Consider the following 15637-nt stretch of genomic DNA (forward strand, 5'->3'; position numbering starts at 1 on the left):
CTTTTTTGCTATTTGTTTTACATCGTGCCGACACAAATATGTCTTATGGCGACGATGGGATAAGAAAGGCCTGGGAACTGGAAGGAAGCGGCCGTGGCCTTAATTAAGGTACAGCCCCAGCATTTGCCTGGTGTGAAAATGGGAAACCACGGAAAACCATCTTCAGGGCTGCCGACAGTGGGGGTCGAACCCACTATCTCCTGATTACTAGATATTGGCCGCACTTAAGCGACTGCAGCTATCGAGCTCGGTGAAAAATGAATTTCACCCCCTGTAAGGAGAAGGAGAGATATAGCGGGTACGTCTAATATTGGTTCTATCATCATGCATTTTGCTAGTAAAGAGTGGGGGTACAAGGGAGCAAAGCGGGTCGGCAAGTTAGGTGAACATGGAACAAAGACCCCCTATCCAGCACTCAGCAGTAAAAGAATAAGCAAAGTCTTCTCTGTGCAAGGCATCGAAACCCTTGGAAGAGTGGAAGGTAAAGGCTTCCACTACCCGTAATCTGGGCTTTAAATGGAATAGAGTGGTTGGATCTGTGCCCGGCCACCTTCCACCTTTGTCCCTAAGAAATGAATCAGGTACTCAGTTTTGGTGATGGCTGAGCAAGTGAACTTCAAGGCCAGAAATGGACATCTTGTTTCTAAATTTTTCAACATCCTGAATTCTATAATAAATTTAAAGAAGCCATGAAACTTACCGGGTTCTCTACATCAAGCCTTTCTAAGAGGCCCTCTGCTATAATGGAGAGCGTAGCTCTGTTGGCATCGTGGATATCCTCCTTCTGCAAAGTTGTCTTGACATGAGACAAAAGCTGTCGAAGATGAGCTTCACTTTCTACTTTAGTTTCTAAAAATGGAAAGAAACTGCATTAATTTACGGGACCCATTATCCCTAAAAAACATAAATTGAAAAGAAATATATTTTAGAGTAGTACCTGAATTTCCATTTAATGCAAATTCAAATGCCGTGTGCAATGATTTCTCGATGAAAGGCTTCAGAATGTTGGGAGGAATGGAATTGCAGAGATCACTTAAGTTTGAAAACAGAACCAGAACTTCTCGTTTCTGAAAAAGAAGGGTGAACACAGAGTAAATTTAGCAAAATGAAGTACATTAAAACATGGGAGAAAATAAATATGATCAAAGAGTTGTAGGACAGTACTTGAAATGGTCCACCTGTTCCAATCTGGATCAGCAGTTTAGTGTTAGTCTTCTGAATTCCATGATTGTGGCCTCAAACCCGACTGTCAAAATATTTACTGATTTTACATCCACCCGACTCTGGAAGATCTTAAGGCGATAATGGGTTTGGACAGGGCTAAGACTGGGAAGAGAAAGACCTTTATTCACAATGTGGATGGGTCCCAAGAAAATTTGTGTTTGCCTGGGTGAACATTGTGGACGGAGTCCGAGTTATCTTGTGTTCTCTGCAGACTAAACTTTAGTGCTGTCTTTTGGGTTACAGAACTATTTGAAGGTCATGGATGATAGAACTCTGTTGTGGATGGTTTTGCACAGTCATTAGTCACATTTATTTTTGATTATTCTTTAGTTTTTCTTTGGATTTCCTGATAACATATTTACAAAGTTTAGAGAGCCATGCAGTCAGCAAGATGGCAGCACCCAGGGATCAAGCGTGTTTTAGACAGGGATGAAATTATTTGTGAATTATGTGCTGATATAGGTTCAGAAGTTTCAAATGATGGTGAATATTTAGAGTTCGATGATGAAATATCTTGTGTTACAAGTGTAAATGGTGCAAACAATATAAATAATTTATTGGTTTATGACAACTGGCCAAAGGAACCTGAAAACATAGGTTAAGTAGGAGGGCTTCTGTTTGGTGGGGTTTTTTTTGAGAATGTAGCTGAGCAACAAACTTATACTGTCAGCAGAATTCACAGCCACATTCTCTAACCTATCCCCTAAAACACTGAAATGGACTAATGTCACTAGCAGAGAAATTAAATTTGTCTTTTGCTTTGTGTGTATTGATGGAGCAGGTGAAGAAGTTGTGTCTGAAAGATTAGTGGTCAACCAATCTCCTAAAACTTCTGCTATTTGGATTATCTCACTAGAAAAGAGTACCAGGACTATTCAGGAAGGCCTCCAGAAATGAAATGGCAAATGGGTTTTAGTGCTGGGAGTGTCCGAGGACATGTTCAGCTCGTCAGGTGCAGATCTTCTGATTTGACGCCCGTAGGCAACCTGTGCATTGTGATGAGGATGAAATGATGATGAAGACGACACATACACCCAGCACCTGTGCTAGCGGGATTAACCAATGATGGTTAAAGTTCCCGACCTGCCAGGAATCGAACCCAGGACCCCTGTGACCAAAGGCCAGCACGTTAACCATTTAGCCAAGGAGTCATACGGCCTCCAGAAAGAAACACAGTCCATTTCTGACAGTTAAATTGTATGCATGAACTCCACATTGGAGATGTTAGAAAGTGGCCAGGAACAGGGCTTGTGCATGGTATGCAGGGCACCCGGTCTGCTGTGTATTAAGGTACAGCCCCAGAACTTTTCTGGTGTGAAAATAGGAAACCATAGAAAACCTCCTTTAGGGCTATTGACAGTGACGTTTGAGCCTACCATTTCCCAAATTCAAACTAACAGCTACACAGCCCAAACTTCGTAGCCAACTCACTCGATATACTGATTATGAGAAAGTTTTTGATCAAGAACACCATGATCAATTTAATAGAAAATGTCAGGAGATTACTCTAAATGGAAAGGATATCAAAATCTCTACTGGCAAACTTGAAGTTCTGAGTGGTTACTGATACCACAATCAAAGGCACAGAACTGTAGTTTTATATGGAATGTAACCCGCAGGGATGTGGCTTTTCATTTTAAAAAGTCTTACATCACATGCCAAGATCTAAACCGCGTACTGAACTGAACTCAGACTGTGTTAACCCACAGACCATAACAGCAGATTCAATAGTTTTCAAGGGTTCTAAAAGCTACCTCTGTGGATCAGCGGTAGACTGCCAGATCTCAAGACCATAGGTTCAAACCAGCAAAGGTAATTGGATGTTTGAAGGGTGTTAGAAAGTACAAAAATTGAGGCAGAAAAATCATGGTCAATTTCCCTATTCCTGTTGGCAGGAAGCAGAAAATAGCACACATTTCTACATTCTCTATTCTTATTCTATGTCATTATAAACTATGCATTAATGAGCACAAAATAAATTCTTCTAAGTAATGGAAAGAAAAAATAAGTAGTGATAAAATAAATCAATTAAGAAAGATAGGAAAACATAATGCCCTTTCACCACTACTTTTCATTATTGAGATGGATGAGATAATGATGACAACAGTCAGAATGACTCTGGAAGCGACGATAAAGGACTTGATTGTTGTCTGTAGATGACATGACAATATGAGGTGATAAAAAGGAAGAAGTACAGGAACAGCTGAATGCAAGGGTAGAAACAGTGAAACAGTATGAGATGAAGTTCAGTGTGAAGGAAAGTACATTTCTGGTGACGAGAAGGAAATAGAGACTGAGAAACGAAGATGGTTTGTACATGTACAGTAAATAGGATGGAGAAGGAAAGAATACCAAAACAGATGATGGAGATGAGGTTCAAATGAAAGAGAGCAAGAGGGACAAGGTGGATAAAGAGGAGTGCAAGAAGAAGAAACCTGAACAGGGACAAAATGATTGAAGAAGAATGGTGGAAGGAGAGAGGAAGGTTGAGAAGTGCCATAAATGCAGGTGCTGGGTAAGGGGAAAGGAGGAGGAGGATCAGGATGATGATAGATAAAAACACTAGTTAAATAGCTGCACATTCCTGTGTCCTTGGGCACAGCTTATCACCAAACAATGAACAGCTCTTTCCGACTGTAGCAACGTATGTCTGATAAAACATAAATATTATGTAAGATGGTGGATAGTTGCAAGTAAAACACACTGAATTGTTGTATTTTAGATCCAATTACTACTTAAAAATCCTTTTGAAAAGTAGCAAACAGGATCATTCAATTTATTAATCAATGTAAACATACACCATAACTTCACTGCACAATTTCTTGGTGATCAACTAATCTGGAGGGAACAGACCAATGACCAACTTGCACACACTGCGAGCACATGAGTGATTCCCTCATTGACAGGTTGGCCAACTTTCAGTTAGCTGTATAGTAAATCAGTCCTGCCAACATGCCTAAAAGTGCTGAAATCTAATGCTCCATACGTTGTAGAACATGTTACTTAATCACCACTGCTCTGCATTTAGGGCAGTCACCCAGGTGGCAGATTCCCTATCTGTTATTTACCCTGTCTTTTTTTAAATAACTGCAAAGAATTTGGAAATTTATTGAACATCTCCATTGGTAAATTACTCCAATCCCTAACTATTCTTCTATAAATGAATTTTGCCCCAATCTGCCCTCTTGAATTCCAACTTTATTTTCATATTGTGCTCTTTCCTACTTTTGAAATCACCACTTGAACTTATTCATCTACTAATGTCATTTCATGCCATCTCTCCACTGACAACTCAGAACATACCACTTAGTCAAGCATCTCGTCTCCATTCTCCCAAGTCTTCCCATCCCAAACTTTGCAACATTTTCGTAACTAGTTTACGTGTATTACTGTCTGATTTCTAACTTTTTTTGAGGGGCCTACGAAAGTAGTATTTTAACCCACTGTGGGCTGGTTGGATCCTCAACAGCTCAACCATCAGCTGTCATATACAGCTTAACTGTCAATGAAGAAGCATACTAGGGAAATGAGGAGAGAGGTAGTTTCCTACCGTTTTCCTCGCTGTGTGAAAAACATTTTAACGCTAATCATCACAGGGACAGGCTGCATAAGGATGTCCCTACTAGTGTTGCTCATACCTCACTCACTTTTACGTTACCAAAGCTAAGGATGAAAATGACACAGGACTGTTTTTTTTTATTTGTCCAACCCTTGTCCCGTTTCTCTATGAGGTCAGGTATGAGGTGAGTTGAATCTGTCGTGGTGGGCTTTTATGACCCTTTCTGACGTCAACCTCATCAGAGAAGTTAATGAGATGAAATGAACAAATGGCACCAAGGAGTCTGCTTTACGTCTCCAACCAATGGACGAATCACCATCAATAGTGTCATGCCCTCACTCCATATGAGCACTGCGGAGAGGTTTGGAATTTAATCTAGGCTTCTGGCACACAATCTAGTGATTAGAAATTGTATACCACCACCTCCCTTACCCTGGCGGCCAACATTCTGATGGCGAATTTTTTTTGCCCAACGGAACTCAAACCAGCTAACCACAGTGTTAGGCCGGTTAGACTTCAATGCCTTAACAATCGTGGTCACCAAGCGAGCTATGAAACTGACACATGACAATGAAGGTAACAAATTTGTTCTAGCCCATACCAGAAGATACAGTGCAGTGTGAACACTGGGTCCCACCAGAAATGGATCTGACCTAATTCACTCTCCCATCTTTCTAAAAATGACTCCTATAATTACTTACCGAAAAATTGTCACCAATATAATAAAAAAAAGACGTTTATACAAAAAAGTGAGGTAAAAGGGACTTACTGTTTTCATACTGGGTTCCAGACCAGAGACAAAGTCTTCCAGTAATTTTCTTGCTGAAGGAGACTTCTGAGCTTGTCTTGCTAGAAGTGTTAGGCAATATTCCTGAAAATCAGGCTCTTGAAGAAAGTCTTGCAGAAATATCCATTCCAGTGGTGGGAAAAGTTTGGAGTACTTATGGCACAGAATTCTAAGGCATTCTTTTACAACTAACCTCTGTTCAGGAACAAAAGGTTTGATTAAATAATGAACAATTGCTCGTGAGACAGCTCCTGGAGGTAAGTGTGAATACGATGCTGGTTCTGTGCGTCCTGATAGCAAGTGGAAGCTCTCCAACTCTGTGTTTATCCAGTTGATCAACATATTCCCAGCAGCCTCCAGAGCTGTTGGCTTTATGTTCTGCAGTAGCTGCATCCAACACTCACCTAAATAACACAGGATTATAGTTATAAGAATGTCCATCAATATTAAAAAAACAAAACAAAATATAGCAGAAGGAATTAAAACTATGACAGAAAGAAAAGCTCAATGGAAACATGACAAAGGAAAGTATATGTAAATGGCTGAAGTGGCACTATGGCACAGAAGTCTTTTTTGTTCCAAAGATGCCATTCTTTCTGAAATCAAAAGTTTCATCATTGTTGTTGTCACCTTCTCCAGCAGTCCAGATCAGGCTCTCCATCTCTGTCTGTCTAACCACCACTGTTCATTTGTTATTTTGGATACATCATTACTCCTCATCTGTATACTGTCCATCACCATGCTTTTCCCCCCATTTCCTTGGTTGCTGCTGCGATAGTGATGGGAGCACTGGGGTAAATTCCCCACCAGCTGTATGTGGCACTTCACATGCTCAATCTCGGGAAGAACAGCTACACTAAGCTGCAGAAAAAGAAATCCAACAATTCCAATTCCAATTCTTCTACCTTGATGCCAGATCTTACTTATTTAATTTGCCAAAGGCAGGTACTTGTGGACCTTTTCTCTGATCTTATTTCGGATGTTCTCAGAAGCTGATAATAATAATGGTATTTGCTTTACATCCCACTAATTACTTTTATGGTTTTCGGAGATGCCAAGGTGCCAAAATTTAGTCCTGCAGGAGTTCTTTTATGTGCCAGTAAATCTATCAACATGAGGCTGACATATCTGCGCACCTTCAAATACCACCAGACTGAGCCAGGATCGAACTTGTCAAGTTGGGATCAGAAGGCCAGCGCCTCAACCGTCTGAGCTACTCAGCCCGGCACTCTTCTTAGCATCACCATTGGTTTATGTAGTTTTCCTACAACCACATAACATCTGGTTGTGCTATTTAAGGATCCAACCAGCCTTCATGCTGATGACCTAACAGACACGGCCTTTTTTTAGCAGAAGACTCATGGGATGAGGGAGACTAGAAAATCCGGTGTTATAAGGCACCGAAGTAGGCTGCTGAACCTGGTGTGAAGGTCCATCACTATCTCCTAATGGAGGAGTAACCACAGGGGCAATCTGCCCATTTAGCCCGGGTCCATCAATTGCCTTATTCAACTCACCATCCACAGGAAAGGGAGAAGAAACTGTGTTCTTAGATTTAGCAGAAACTCTCATCAACCACGAATCAACCCTCTCTAATAATGTAGATGCTTCTGTTTGCAAGGTATCAACCTGACTCTTAAGGTCATCTTTAAGTCCTAATGAGCGCAAATCTTCGATTCTTTGCAGGTAATGGTTCAGGCGACCCTGAACCCTCTTTAATTGATAAACCGAAGCAATATCGGTTTCCAAAAAATCCATGACCGAGACAATCTTGGTTAGATTTGTCCGAATCAAGGACGTCGCTCCACTGACCTCGCTGTCAGTATATGCTGGGACCAAAACAGGTTTATCTAGGTTCGATCCGAGTAGGTTTTCATCACTCTTAACTGTTCCTTTAGAGTCCAAATTCCTCATAAGTAATTCATATATCAGTTCCTCTTTTCGTAGGGACCCTGGATAAGGGACATCTTGAGTCGCCATGATATAGCTAAATTTTGAGCCGAACAAAACGAAAGAATTCCAAGAGTACAACCCTGCCCAACAGCCTAAAGCCGGAAAGTGCTCAGACCAGGCCCATACAACCACGCTCCAGGCTATCACTCTGCACCCTTGGGTACCAACTCATGCCTCGCTGACCAACTGGACGGGAGAAGAGCGTATGGCCCCAGACCTGGTCAGTGAGAGCACATATTCAAAGAGATATAACATATTTATTTAAACTCTGAATCCCTTCTTGGGGTTTTCTTTCTCTTTATAGGATATACATTATTGGTAGAGAGAACGTACTACAAAACCTTGAACAGCCTTCGGCAGTAAGAAAAGGTTACATAAACCAAGGGCTTGTGCCAAAGCGAAACCAGCATAAAACTTTACATTGAAGTTAATAATAATAATTTGGATTTCATGAGACATGCCTCTAACATTTCAATAACATGATCCACCACCAGTTGATTCTGGACAAGGTTACAATTCAATTCATAAAGATATCCTTAATTGCGTATGATTCATAGCGCAAAGCATAATCCCGTAATGATTAGCGAGATCAATAACCTTGGCCCCAAGAAGGCCCAAACCATACAAAATTTCAATTTCGACCAAGATAAGCCCAGAATAATGCTGGGTTTTTAACAATATGAGAGCTAGGGCAAGCTAGACCCAATACCTAGCGACATTTACATCAATAAATAGGATAGTAGTTTTATATACAAATCCATTTTAACACCCAGATGTCGCGAAACTGTGACCATTTAAGATGATAGAGTACATAAGACCCACTTGGCAAAAGGACAGATCAACAATAAGAGGGCCGTATTACAATTACATTTTCCCTTTTACCTATCAAAGGTAACAACTAATCTGAAGTAATTTAAAAGATAGTACAATCCACTTCACCAGGAAGTACTTAAAATCCTATCATTATTCCCTAGCTAAGTGAAAAGCCATCTCTTTGAACACCTTACCTTCGTGGGCATACGGCAAGTTCGAGACCCGAGCAGGTACGGCCCGCTCATACAAAACGCTAGCAACCAGCCAGCTCAGTGTTCCCAAGCAAAGTCAAAACTCCCCTCACGACCAGCACCAAGAAAAGGGGCGTGGCACGTTACCATGGAGGCAAGGAGAATAAACAAGCGCAGCAGAAGGCAACAATTTAAAACAACTATCTCGTTCAAACTGCTTTCATAGGGGATGCGGGAGAGACTATTCCCCGCATAATTAACAAGCAATTTATATTAATAAACACAACTAAATTACATGTCTTAAATATACCGAATATGGCACCAAAATATGGATATCAGCAGACCGCTACAAGAGGAGGGAGATAATCAGGGGAAGAAGTAAATACATGACACAATCACTATTATGCCAATTGTGATATCCAGTGATGGAAGATGCTTCTGCCTGGACATTTACCATCGTCATAGACTCGTGGAGCCCATCCCAGGAATTATGGTAAGGAGAGCCATACAGTAAAATAGTAAAACGTGCCTCATAGTCAGCATCATTAACCTTTTTACTGCTGAATTCTTGGACAGGTTGGTGTGACCTCAGTGCCGGATTATTTCAGCCAGCAACCTCAACACAGATTATCACCAATTTGAACATAAAAACAAGCACTAACTACAGAATTATATTTTGAGACACTATTTTAACTTGACAGTTGGAAACTGCTCATGTTTGGGATCCAGGGTTCTATTCCACACGATGTGGCAACAATTTTGTCCATAAAGAAGATGCTTAGAAATGTTCATTTGCATTATGGGCTATGTCTGCTATAGGTATGCACAATACCAATCCATACACATGATTAACAGCTGAAAGATTAAGTTAAACACACAATATTGATAAAAGTAAAGCGGAACTTGTCATGAACTTACCATCAACTGTCTGTTTATAAAATCGGATTCATCCATCTTTGCAAACAGCTCTTCACTCACAAATATCTCGAAATAATCAATTTCAGGGCATTCAAGAGTCAAATTATTATTTGACATAGGTAGGCTTGGTGCTTGAAATACATGTGCGTTCAGCGCAAACTCAACACCCTACCACAGGGGCAGGCCTAAGTCAGCGTCATTTCTCTCTCTCTCGCAGCAAATCATCACCACTATTAACATCATTATCACTACACTACTGCCACTATCAAAATCCACATTAGGCTCAATCTCTTCTAAAACTGTAACATTTCCTCCGGACGCATCTTATGTTCATATGCGACAACCATAATTCCAACACGATGTTTACAACTGTATGACAAAAGATAAATGTTTTCCTGCACAAGTACATGTGGAAATAATATAAACTAATTGGTCTAAAGTGTGGCAAATAGTTGGCAGAAGCATATAACTCTTGTAAGGCAGATCGAGTATATTCAGTCGCAGCACTGGCGGCGCAAATTTCTGCTCGAGTATACTCGATCACTGTGCAAAGAGCAAAATGACCTCAGTCAGTTGACATGACTTACTCTTTTAGACTTTTCTTTAAATGAGCAAGTGTGGAAGTCTTTCCAAGGACCTCAACCATACGTTCAGCATTTTTTTGTTTTTGTTTTATGTCGCACCGACACAGATAGGTCTTATGGCGACGATGGGACAAGAAAGGCTTAGGAATGGGAAGGAAGTGGCCGTGGCCTTAATTAAGGTACAACTTGGTGTGAAGATGGGAAACCATGGAAAACCATCTTCAGAGCTGCTAACAGTGGGATTCGAACCCACTATCTCCCGGATGCAAGCTCACAGCTGCTCCCCCTAACCACACGGCCAACTCACCTGGTTTCAGCATTTCTTATAACTAGGGCCCGAATGCTGATGCCATAAAAAAAGTTAATAAAATGCACTTAAAATGTTCAAAAATGACTTTAATAAATGACCTAAAAATTCAAAAAATGCACTAAAAAATGGAGAAAATGATCGTATAATAATAAACTCACCAATATTTCAAAAATGACATCTTAAGCTCAAACTGAAAAGTCAATCAAAATAGATTTCTAGCACTTAACAAAAGGTTTATGTTCACTTTAGTCTGAGTTGCACTGCACTACGAATGTCATTCTGATGTTGTCAAATGTAAGTGATCTGCGGTTATCAGCCAACAAGTTTTTATATCTCGAAAAGCTGCGTTCAACATCAACTGATGTGATCGGAGCGTATTGAAGTGAGGAAGGTCATTTGCTGCTAAATCCTCTTCAATCCCATCCATGCAGTAGTTTTCACCAGAAAGAATGTCTGAGATTTTGCATAATGTTTTATACCCGGTGTTTTTGAGATAACATGTCCTGGGCAATTTTTTTGCTGCAGTTTCTTCACTGTCAAAACTCTGCACTATTTCCTTCACTAACTTGAAGTTTTTGCAATAATACATGCGTTTAACCACGTGCCCCAGCATGTTATGATAGGTTGTGGAGGTAATGCAATGCCTGGAGCTACAGCTCTGAAATGTGCAACTCGCAAGGGTGCTTTTAGGAAGACTTTCTTAACGTTCGCTATAAGCCTGTCTACACTGGGGTAAAGAGTCCTTACTTCTTCACAAACTCTGTGCAGTCCATGGGCAAGGCATGTAACATGGACCATTTCAGAATAGAGTGCCATCAATAAATTAGCTGCTCGTACCATATACGGTGCAGCATCAGTTAAAAATAAAAGTACACTGTTGTGTTTGATGCCCTCAGGCCACAGGAGAAACATAGCACTATGAAACAGTTTTGATATGGTAGAATAATTGGTATTTTCTAACACTTCGGTAGTCAATAAAAATATTTCACCTGGTGTATGCACTTCTAAAGTTCCAATCACAATGTTGGCTATGTAAGGCCCCATAGCATTTGAAGTTTCGTCGATTGAAACCTATATCTTCTTCCCGCGAGTTTCAGATCTTATTTTGTTTAATGTGTCTTTGTAACACTGCGGCAAATAATTCTTACGTAAAGTTGATTAATCTGGTATTTCTTGATTCGTATGTTTTTCCAAAATTCCACATAATTTTGGGCTGTTGAGTTTATACAGCGGAATGTTTGCAAATACAAATACATCACTGTGAGGACTTGCCGGAAGTCGAAGCAACTGAAGGCAGTAAGTGCTGAGTTGCAGGTTTATTTGAAACACAATGAAGAGCATGAATGTGTTTATTGCAACCGACCGATATGTTTCGTTCTTTCAGCAGCTATTTAGTTCCACACAGTTTGTAAAACAATATGCTTCTATCGGTAGAAAACACATTGTAACCAAATTCAGATACTAGTTGTTTTAAATGCACTGACACACTGTTTTATTTTAGGAATTTTGAAAGGGGCAATTAACTAATATCTCTCGCCGTGAACTATGCGGAACTGAGACAAGAATATCCACCCCTTCCCCTTTCTACAACGCCACAGCTGACCTTGGTCAACTGAGCAGGCAACATTCCATTCCACTAATAACTGGTTTGCGACGAAAACATGAGCATTTGTATACCTAGCCCCATAACCTTCTGCATCCAAGATATATTTTTACCAGTAATAACAACACTGAAATATTTTATTTCAATATTTTAAATTATCTTGTATCAGATACTAGCTTGTTCTTAACTCTGAGAGATGTAACTCCCCCATATAGAGCTGTGACATGACTAAATTGGAAAAAAATGACATTAAAAGGCCGATTTCTCTAAAATATGACCAAAAAATCTACCAAATAAAAAAAAAGCTCTTAAAATGGAAAAATAGCAAGAAATACAAAAAGATGCAAAATAAAAATGACATATTCGAAGACGGGGCGGCCCGGTCGGAGTTTCTATGTACTTCAGCATTGTTTTAGACAGCTCAGCAAACAGATGACATGTCATCAACATCCGGGCCCTACTTATAACACAACAATGATAGAATTCAGGAGTGTATAACAACACAATGTGCCTTCACATGATAAAAATCATTTTCTCAGTTTACAAACATAGCATTCTGCAAGGCAAATCTGTCATATTATAATCAAGGTAATAAATCACAATTTTATTATCATCAGCACGTTGCTGAATTTCACTCATTATTCCTTCTCCAAATACTGCTGGAGTACATACATATATAATATATATATTGTGACAGTTTCAATAAGCCGGATGGCTCGAATATATGAACCGAGTGGTATATCTTTGAGTTAGTACTCTTTGCATTCACATTGACTTCACCTGTGGACTTAGTACTCTTCTAATTAGTTGATTTAAGCCATAAGACTTCATACTGGTGTCGGCGGTTAGGAATGAACCCGTTTATGAAAGAAAGAAAAAAAGAAAGAAGAAAGGAAGAGAGCACGCCTCGCGAGCATACGATAAACCTGTAGACCGTCACCTGCTGTATCCAACTAAGTAAACTACTTGTGATACTATTAAACAGCGTGCTGGAAAGGTAATGTATATTCCAATAATAACAATTATAATAATGATAACATTTCTGAATATTATCTTACGAGTAAAACAAATGTGGGAAATTACTACAGTTGTGAATTTGACGAGATTTCCGGTCTGAGCACGCGTGCGCAAAGCTTCAAGGACTCCAGCTCGCCAGCTGATGGTGAAAGTAGGTTACTGGGTCAGTGAATCGCCGTACGTGAGCAGTCTTCGACACGACATTCAGGCGAAGGACTTGGTTCGATAGCGGGCGGCTATACCTGATGCTGATCTGAAGAAGTTGAACTTTGATTTAACGTAGTTGTATACCCCACAAATATATATCATTTGGGATATTCTGTTTGTCAACGCACATAATACAACAGACGTCAAGATAAGTCGATCTTCCTACAGTGTATATTCTTTGGACAATATTTCCAACCGAGCTCGATAGCTGCAGTCGCTTAAGTGCGGCCAGTATCCAGTATTCGGGAGATAGTAGGTTCGAACCCCACTGTCGGCAGCCCTGAAAATGGTTTTCCGTGGTTTCCCATTTTCACACCAGGCAAATGCTGGGGCTGTACCTTAATTAAGGCCACGGTCGCTTCCTTCCCACTCCTAGCCCTTTCCTGTCCCATCGTCGCCGTAAGACCTATCTGTGTCGGTGCGACATAAAAAAACTAGCAGAACAGACAATATTTCCAGGAATTGGTGGTGTGACAAATTTATTAATTTTTATTGTACCAGTTTCAGCTTGAAATCCAAGAAGAGGACAGTTATGAATCTCATCATGGTGATGTTACCTAATGCCATGCGTGTGAGTGCTGAATGGAGGCCTAAACTATGAGATCGTAGCTGGCAGCGATGGGTTGAGAGGAAGGCACAGATAATTGTACTATGTATTGAGGACGGCCAGCCATCCAGCATCATGAAGACATCGTAAAGCTAAGTCGACGCAATTGTATAATAATATCTCTTCCGTAGTGGGATAGTTATGTAGTTATAATTGGTAAATGGTTTTGCAGTTTGTCGCAGTTGTGTAGTTGTACTACTTTGCCATATTGTAGTACTAATAGATGATCTTCACATATTTATCTCCGTTAGATAGACATAATGTGATATTGAATGGTATACGTGATTTTGTGAATTATGCTCGGCGAATCTGGCGGTAATAATTCTCATGGTTCCATCTTATAAATTTATTATGGCCACGATTGGTGGAGAATGATGTTAGAACATTCGAGTACATAGATTAGATTTTACAGGATGTACAGTCGTCGCACAGAAGCGGATTACACTTGTATATGGTATCCGTTGGAATATAATGGTGTGTGATATTTGAATTTAAGTCTTGAAAAATGATTCCGTCACTTTGAATCAGAACCCGTGTATGTAAGTGCAGTGTAGAGATAGTTAAATCGAGACTCGAGAACCGGTAGATGGATTAGATCTTCGAGAATTACTGTATATACGCGTAGGACTTGTTGCGTGATGCTATTGTAATGAATTTGTAAGATCCCGGGGAGGATCACAAATGTATCGTCGTATAATATGGATCATTATTATAGATTTCACTATTATTAATGTGATAATTTTGCCTTCGAGAGAGATTAAAATTGTAGTGCATAATTGATGTATTTCTTCGAGAATAGAGTCACGCCATGATTATAGAAGATGATTATTGAGGCAAGTGACAATTAGGTATTGTAATAGGGTGAATATTTGCGTGATTTTGGATGATGAGTCTGCATATATTGGAGTTTGACTATGACTTCAATGAATTATGTCTAATTAGGTTCTATCCCGAGTTCTCCATAATTTGTAACTGTAATGTTCGCGTTAACTCACGGTGGTTCTGGAACAATATCCGAGACTTTGCCCAAATTCGAGACCTTTCCCGAATGTTCGAGGACTTTCATCCAGGTCATCTGCTTGAATATTAGAAAACTTGAGGTACACTTAGCTATCCTAGAATTATTCGATGGTATTCTGATGCTATGATCATCTTCCGTGTAGCCAAATGTGTAGATATTGTAAAATATTTTGTAAATATTAGTGTGACTTAGTATTGTAATTATGGTTATGGTAGTTTTGAGTTCACCTTTTATCTTATTGCCTCAGATGTTGTTATACTATGTAGGCAGTGTTACTTTCTTTGATATTCGTATCCAGGATTTGTGATGTGGCATTTCAGAAGTTAGATTTTGTGTTAGGCAGACCATTTAAAATGACTATCACGATATTTCCAGATTTTAGTTATTTATTTAATTTCGCTAATCCAGTAAGCGACTGGTAACTGAACAGATAATTATTTCGTTGAGTCGATTAAGTTTAAAGAGAAATTATAGCATCAAATTATGTAATGGTAAAAATGTAAACTTTGGGCAAATAATTGAAAACTTAATATGATTATCATACAAAATTTAATTTTATTTTCTTCTTTATAATATTTCAGAGTGGATCATCAGAACCCAGAGCTTTCAGTGAATTAAATGAAATCTGTTTACCTCAACAAAATTATCGAAATTAATATGTAATTGTGATGTATTAGGGCAAGATAGGGCGAAAAATCATGTACCATCCCATTTGATTATTTTGTTTGTACGTCAAGAGCTTCATTTTTAATTTTATTAGGAATCTTTTCCACTATCATAGTTATTGAAGAATGGCAATCTGTGATTTTTTTTTGTTAATAAACCATGCCATATATGAATTTC

At 39.5% G+C, this 15637-nt stretch overlaps 1 protein-coding gene across 5 annotated transcripts in view; it reads right to left on the reverse strand.

Moving 5' to 3' along the window:
• LOC136872065 (focadhesin) overlaps positions 1–15637 on the reverse strand; it is a 226888-nt gene that overhangs the window by 61517 nt on the left and 149734 nt on the right. For all 5 annotated transcript variants that reach the window (XM_067145921.2, XM_067145922.2, XM_067145923.2 and 2 more), the window contains exons 13-15: positions 5553–5974; positions 938–1067; positions 701–849 (exon numbers count right to left, since the gene is read on the reverse strand). In XM_067145921.2, coding sequence (XP_067002022.2) covers positions 701–849; positions 938–1067; positions 5553–5974 — 701 coding nt within the window. The remainder of the gene's footprint in view (positions 1–700; positions 850–937; positions 1068–5552; positions 5975–15637) is intronic.

This window comes from Anabrus simplex, chromosome 4, assembly GCF_040414725.1.
Source record: "Anabrus simplex isolate iqAnaSimp1 chromosome 4, ASM4041472v1, whole genome shotgun sequence".
Taxonomy (NCBI): domain Eukaryota; kingdom Metazoa; phylum Arthropoda; class Insecta; order Orthoptera; family Tettigoniidae; genus Anabrus; species Anabrus simplex.